At 50.1% G+C, this 7,361-nt stretch overlaps 1 protein-coding gene across 1 annotated transcript; it reads right to left on the bottom strand.

Annotated features, from left to right (window-relative positions):
- Positions 1 to 518: 518 nt before the first annotated feature.
- Positions 519 to 7,361, bottom strand: LOC136389471 (polycystin family receptor for egg jelly-like). Its single transcript, XM_066361300.1, has one exon. The coding sequence runs from the start codon at positions 7,359 to 7,361 to the stop codon at positions 519 to 521; it is 6,843 nt and encodes a 2,280-aa protein (XP_066217397.1).

Here is a 7,361-nt window from a genome sequence, read left to right on the forward strand (position 1 = left end):
GCCAGAGTGAGATTAAAATATTTTATGTCTTTAACTTGAAGGAGCCTTAGGGAGTAGATGAGAAGCTTCAGACTTCTGACCACCACGGTCCTCATCCGGGCATAACCCGGGACACCCTAGAGGTCCCCTGCAACCCTGGCCCAGCTGGAGTGTGTGTGGGCAGAGGAGACAGGGTCAGGGAGGCTCTGGTCTGTGAAAACATCTCTCAGTGAGGTATGTTGGGGAATCTTTAGCTCCCTCCCCCAAACGTGGGTCTCTAACCTTCTAAAGTGCTGTGGGCTCCAAAGACACCTACCTCCCGCTAAAGGAAGCTCATCTCAGACTCATAGGCTGTCACCTCCTCTCCCCTGGGCACTGCACACCGATACCTCCTTTCTTGTTCCCAAGAGTGGAGGCCAAGAGTGAGAATATGTGCAAATGTGGGGGTGTGCGGCCTGCAGGCAGATAGCAAGATGGAGACACTAAACTGAACATTTTGAGGGGGAGACCTTTGCCTGGACCTCTTGAAACTGTTACGATCACACCACCAGATACACCATCTTCCTCTCATTAATGTTTCTGGTCTTCAGCCCCAAGTAGCATCTGCTGTGCTTCTCTGGTTGCCCATAGAGCATGTGCTCAAAGAGCCCAGACTCATCTTGGGCCTTGGATTGGAAGGATAGGAAGCCAAACAGAGTCCTAAATTTGTGGCACAGGTAGACCATGGCTTCCACTTCGTTGGATGGTTCCTCGTACACAGGCTGCCTCAGTTCCTTGTAGGCAGACAGAATCACAACCCGAAACAGGTTGATCCACACGCAGGTCACCAGCAGCACAAAGGCTGAGAGGAACAGAACCCCGAGGACCCTGTTCCCGGAAAATTCCGTGTTCTGAAATGCAGAGACACAGTAGGAGAAGAGTGTCTGCATGGCATGGGTCAAGTTGCTGTAGTTCCATTCGTGTTGACCAAACACCAGGTAGCCGGAAGCCATGAACAGGAAGAAGTACATGGACAGCACGAGCGCCATGTGGCAGATGCCGGGCAGGGCGGTCTGGATGGCTGTCTGAGCCAGGCGCACGTCATAAAAGACTCTGGAATACCAGAGGGTCTTCAGGATGGTCAGAAAGAGCAGGAAACCCAGAACGATCGCCACGTCATGATCCACCTGGGACACCGCATGGAAGGGAATGAAATCCTCAGGGTGCGAGGAATAGAACTGAATGAGGCTGGAGGCCCAGAGGTACCTCCTGAGAAGCAGCAGAATCAATGCAGCGAGGGTGCACTTGAGAGCAAGGTTGAGCCAATTGAACACACGTGTCACATAGGAGGCCCCCTCCTGCATGACGACGTAGCCCTCGTGCACAGAGTAGCCCAGGAAAAACACGAGGATGGCCACATACACGTAGGCCTCTGTCGACGGCTCTCTGGTGAATTCGCCCAGCAAGAAGGAGTGCGTGGAGAGGCTCGTGTTCACGACTCCTAACTGCGAGACTTCAAACACGACAGAGATGCTGCAGAACAGACCGGCATCCGGGTTATAAGTGGTCAGGTCCAGGATCACAGCCCACGTCCTCTCATCCAGCCACTTGCCCCTTTGGAGATCCTTGAGCCTCAGTGTGGAATTAAATGGATGCTGGTCTGGGAAAAAATAAAAAGCATATCCCCCCGACCCATAGATATGTAGAAGTCCGTGGGAATAATACACCCACCTCTTTTCTGGAGGGTTATAGGTGAACCCTTCGGTGCTCTTGTCTGTCGCCCGCTTGTGAACTTTCTTCCATAAGCCGGTGTAGTTTTCTGTGTCTTCTGGATCGGTGCCGTATTCAGGATGACAGTGGATTTCTCCTTCGATGCTGTTGGGCACAAAGTTTTTGGCAGGCGGGCAGGCCTTTTCACTGGACTTTGCCCTCACTTGCCTCATCAGTGGGAGGCCAAGGATCCTAGAGGAGCTGTCAGGAAGAAACGCTGGGTTCAGGTCGTTGTGGAACAAAGGCACCAGCACGTCCTCGAGCCACCGGTAGACTTCGGGCAGCCTGGTCACCGTAGCAAGGTCCACAGAGAACTGATTGCGAACAAACTGGTTATAGGCAAAGCTGTCGGTGTGGTGGAGGAGGGTGACGAGGCCTAACAGGAGGGCCAGGAAGAGAAAGTGAGTCAGCATGTAAATCAGGAAGAGCAGAGCTTTCTTCTTGATCCTCCTCTTCCTCTTGAATATGTTGATTTCATCCTCTGTGAGGGGCTGGTACATCCTGGAGCCCCGGATGTCTACGAGGTACTGGTGTTGTTTTCGTATCTCGTCCGGGTGCAACCCGACGTTCGGCAGCTGGATCTCAGTGTAGGAATAGTTGCTGACCCACGACAGGTTTTTACAGTACTTTCGCCTGTGTGACCTGATGCTTGACAAAAGCATGATTTTGCATGGCTGCACCAAGAAAATGGACTGGCAGAACGAACAGAACGAAGCAAAGAGCCATTCTACCGACTTGTCGTAGCCATACGTCAGTCCGTAAATAATAATGAAGAATGAGGATACGCCCGACGTGGCAAAAACCAAGAACCATGCGATGTAAACACACCACCTAGGCAGAACAATCCTGGGCTTCTTGGCCAGGGGCGGAGGACCCTCTGGAGAAGATGGCTGGGCCGAGGGGACCTCGGGAATGTCACTGACGTTTCTGTTATTAGTGTTGGTATTTTGTGTGTGTGTGCGTGAAGCCTCTCTCTCTGCTTGCTCAAACTGGTGTTTACCTTTCACAGTTGCCTTGACAGAAGCCTTCTGAAGCTCATGAGCTTGCCTAGAGGAAGGTGTCTTGGCCTTATTGGAGGGTGCCTCTGCTGTTTCCTGGGCATGCCACTTTTCCAAACGTTCCTCCCAGTGTCCACTTGCTACTGCCATCACGGAATGCTTCTGAGGAGACACCTCAGCTAGAGTCACCTGAGGTTTCCTCTGGGCGTAGGTGAACAAAGCGGTGATGGTGACTTGCACAGGTATGGTAATCACGACGCTCTCCAACCCTATGATCATCGATCTGATGTATCGGTTCTCATTAGACTCGGTTCTCTTCCCCTTGTTGAGGTTGAAGAACATAATGTTGCACATTAGGGAGGACAGCAGCATCGCCAGACAACAGGACAGCCTCTGGAGCCGGCTGAAGCCTTTGGCCATGACTCCAGCGAAAACAGAGAACCACATATGACTTGTCCTTAGCTTGTTGCTCATTTTGATAAGGAAGAAGTCTATCCTCCTCAGGGGCTCGTCAGGGTTGGTGACGTCAAAGGTTCTGTCCAAAGAGGTGTTGACAGAAAGCCACTTCCGACACATGAACAGCCAGATGTGTCTGCTGAAAAGGTTTTCCACTTTGATGCGACTCAGATACCAACTGGGGGCGCTGCCCTCATTGTCCTGCCACACGCGGATGGAATCAATGTCCCCCAAGTCACTCTTTGTCGTTAGGAGGAAAGTGCTGATGCTTCCTCGGTAGAAAGTTTTAAAATGTGGGTGGCTTAAACAGTGCACATCGCTGGTACTTTGCGTTCCCCTAAGTTGGACAAAGACATTGGCCCTGGTCCCAGACCCAAAACGGCTTCCTGTAAAAATTGTGACCAGGTAACATATATTATCATAAGGATCGTTATCAGGTAGGACAATTGCATTGTCCCCAATAAACTGGTCCATTTCATCTCTGTGCAAGGCCCAGAAAGCTAGGGCTATATAGATAAACATAATGAAAAGGACAGTGATGGTGGTCACGGGGTTTTGGGTGACCTTCTTGATGGTCTCTAACCGTAGATCTATAGGGTTAGGTACCACAATCACCTTCGCTGTCAGGTAGCGGATGTGATGTTCAACGTGGGACAGCCTGATGGCGTTCAGCTGCCGCCTGGCCCTCCGTGTGTTCTTACAGACACAGTGCACTCTGTCCCAGCTCGTCTTTTCTCCGACCACACAGTTGTCTTCTCTCCAGTCACTCTGGATCCCATACATGTTCAAGCAGTGAACAGTGGAAACAGAAATTCTCACGAGCTTGTCATTGGGTGTCAGGACGAAATGAGGTGCCCGCAGCACCACGGTAATGTTGCACTTGGATGACTGGCCCTGTTGAGCTATGACTTGAAGCAAGGACGATGAGAGGCAAACCACATGGGGCATCTTAACTGTACAGGCTGGGTTGAACAGACCACTCTGGTTGGGAACTGGAGGGATCTCATGGGGCACAAGGAAGGTGGCCACCAGAGCCGTTGGGGTGACCTGACTACTGGCATACACCAACACGTTGAACAACACGGTCACATCTGTTATGATGTGAACCAACAGCTCCTTCACAGCTCTGCTGTCCACTTCAAAGCTGAACACCCCTATGGTCTCTCTCAAGGACTCACCAACTTGATTAGGCTCATTGTAGGGTCCCACAATGAGATTGAAAGCTTCCGAGCTCAGCTGTTTTCGGCCTATGAATACTTCCACAATGTCGGTCATGATCTCCAGCACGTCTCCTTGAGCTGTAGTCCCTGTCATTCTGAATCCGACCACATCTGCTGAAATGCTCTCCCCGTCATTTAACCAAGGGAAGGGGTCATCCGCAAACTCACAAAACATCACAGAGATAGGAGCATTTGCAGGTAAGGAAAGAACACTATTCGTATCTATCATTGGGTGAAAACAATTTCGACAGTGTTTCTCATTGCCTAAGACGCTAGTAACAGTCCACTGTTCCATTTTCCTGACATACATGTTAAAGCTCGAACCCCTCATGGCCGTGGTTTCATTTTCCGGCACTTTACCTGCCAGTACTATGTCTGCCAGAGATTGTATTACATAGAAAGGATCAGCATCAACTTCGTAATGAGGAGTCATTTTCAGGATATTGGACAGAGCTGTTAATATTCCGGTGCTTACCATTTCTATCTGTTCAGAGTGGATGTGTTTATCTTTTTGTTGCTGCTGCTGCAGGACTTGGCTTGCTTGCCAAAGCCTCACCGTGGCAAGTTTCCTAGCGACTCCAGTGAATTCAGATGTTTTCTGCGTTAATTTAGCCACAGCCGTGACTACCTGGCTGATTTCCACCAGATTGCTTATAGGAAGAATGAAAGACTGATTGACGATGTGTTCGCGGAGACTGGCTTTTCTTGCTTGCAGAGTTGCATCGGTTTTCATGCTATTCAAAATGGAGGCTGCTATGTACATTAAGTAACCCGCAGACAAATATTTTTGCTCTTGAATCAAAGTAGAGAGTGCTGAATTTTGTCCCACGGTCATATTATATAATTGCTGCAGCACAGTGTTTGATGAATTTTTGTCGGTGGGAGCCCGTACCGTGGTGTACAAAGTCACCTGGGAAAAAGCTCCTAGCGAGTCATATACCAGGACAAATATCTTCATGAGGTAAAGATTGGCTAGCACACCCGCAGGAAAAAAGGAAGGGGGTGAGGTGGGCTCATTGCCCATATACATGATGGTCCCCAAGGTGTTCTCTTTTAAAGAACTGATTTCACCAAAACCATGTAAATCAGATACTATCATTTTATATGTAAGAGGGATGTTCCGATCCCTAACGTTAATACAATGGACAACAAACTTAGTATAAAGTGAGATTCCACTAGTTGGATTGATTTTGCATTCTTCAATTTCAGGGGGATAATTAATAATAAAGGGATACCTGAGCACCAAGTTCACTCCACTCCAAGTTGCCAGATCTAAAGAAATCCAAAACTCATCTTCGGAAAGTTTCCTAAAAGCAAAAGCTTTGACCGACAAATAATCGCTATTCCTTCCTGTTGAAGTTTGCTGTGTCCAATCAAACGCCATCTCATTCCCTGAAGGTGACAGAAGTGACCATGTATAGACATCACGGCTTATGACGCAATGCGTGCAATTTAGAAAGAGAGAAAATCTGTTGGATATAATCAAAATTGGATCACAATTTTCAGTACATGCAATATTTGCTATAGGTGTTGGTCCTTGGAGCACATAGACCCTTTTTTCAGAAAATGCTCTTCGGTCACCCTTTCTTATCTCCATTCTGAAAAAATAGACATGGTTCCCTTTCAGTGCCTTCGGAGAAAGTGTCAGTTCTGGGCCGGAAGCCCACGTCCACTTGAGATCAGCCTGCTCTGGGAGACAGACTTCCTTGCTGATCACTTCTATATGATATCCTCTGTAGTTTTTTGGATTTGTGGTACAGTACCAGAAAAATTGGAGTCCTTCTAAAGGGTCGTTCGAATCTGGGTCAGAGGACATTGACCCATTCAGAACCAGCCTACCTGTGAAATTAACTCTCATGGTAGAATTTCCGAGAAGAACCGCCTTCAGGGCACTTCTAGCAATAGTCACGCGAATGATATCTGAGCGTTGTACTATAGACACAAAAGGCTCTAGGACTAGGATCAGCCGGAATGAGAAAGTATAGTCCCCATAATACAAAACATTCTTGGGAATGTGGATAGATGTTAAATCTTGCCCTAACTGGCGTTCTGGTATATCTAACTGTTGAGGAGCCTTCAGCGAATTAGATGGAGAGGGCATTAGAAAAATACCCCAACGTTTTTCAATGCTCTGAGCTGCTGGGCATGTATATTGAATGGAAACATTCAAGGAAACATCCATATTCCTGGTCATCACCACGGGATAACCGACTTTCTTCCCATTGATTTTTATGGTGGTGACGAAACAATTCTTCTTACTAGATAACTGACAGGACACTGAGGACTTCATGACCTGGGCACTGTCAGAATTGACAGCTTCTGAAACAACAGGTGTGGGCCCATCTGTAGGACACTTGGTTTGGGCCACAAAACCCAAGTAAGGGTGAGGGTCAATGGGCCCAGTGGAGCGGGGGGACACGTGGGAGGCAGAAGAGGCATCTTGCGGGCTGATCTGTCCAAGCTCAAAGGTCCATTCCAGAGGCCCGATGGCGTGCCGCAGGGGGGTGGACCACTGCAGGGACAGCAGGCCTCTGGGTGCTGAGAGATGCAAGTCCACGTGGGTGGGTGCGGAGCGGCGGGTGCGACGCGAGCGGAGCAGGACGCGCACATGGAGGCATTGCTGAAGAGGCGGCCGCGTCGGGCCACGGGAGAAGCAGACGCCACGGTTGCCTCTCAGGATGACTCCGCCGCCAGGAGCCACGCGTGGGCGCAGGCTGAGGCAGGCCCTCTGGTCCGGCAGCCCAAGGCCCAGGGCGCCCCCAACTGAACGTATATCGTCCGCCTTACCCTGTGCGGAGGCGCGGATCTCAGCCGTGGGTGAGGAGCTATGGGCCACGGCAGGCGCTCCGAGATAAGGGACGGGGACCATGGCTCGAGCCCCACGAGGAGCCAGGGGTGGAAGGAGGCACCTGCAGCCCAAGCCCAGGCCCAGGAGCAGGAGCACAGGCCCAAGCCGCAT

This window comes from Saccopteryx leptura, chromosome 1 (genome assembly GCF_036850995.1).
Source record: "Saccopteryx leptura isolate mSacLep1 chromosome 1, mSacLep1_pri_phased_curated, whole genome shotgun sequence".
NCBI classification, from domain to species: domain Eukaryota; kingdom Metazoa; phylum Chordata; class Mammalia; order Chiroptera; family Emballonuridae; genus Saccopteryx; species Saccopteryx leptura.

Bases quoted from the DNA above. Each gene is read 5' to 3' on its own strand.
- LOC136389471 (XM_066361300.1), bottom strand. From the start codon at position 7,361: ATGCGGCTTGGGCCTGTGCTCCTGCTCCTGGGCCTGGGCTTGGGCTGC.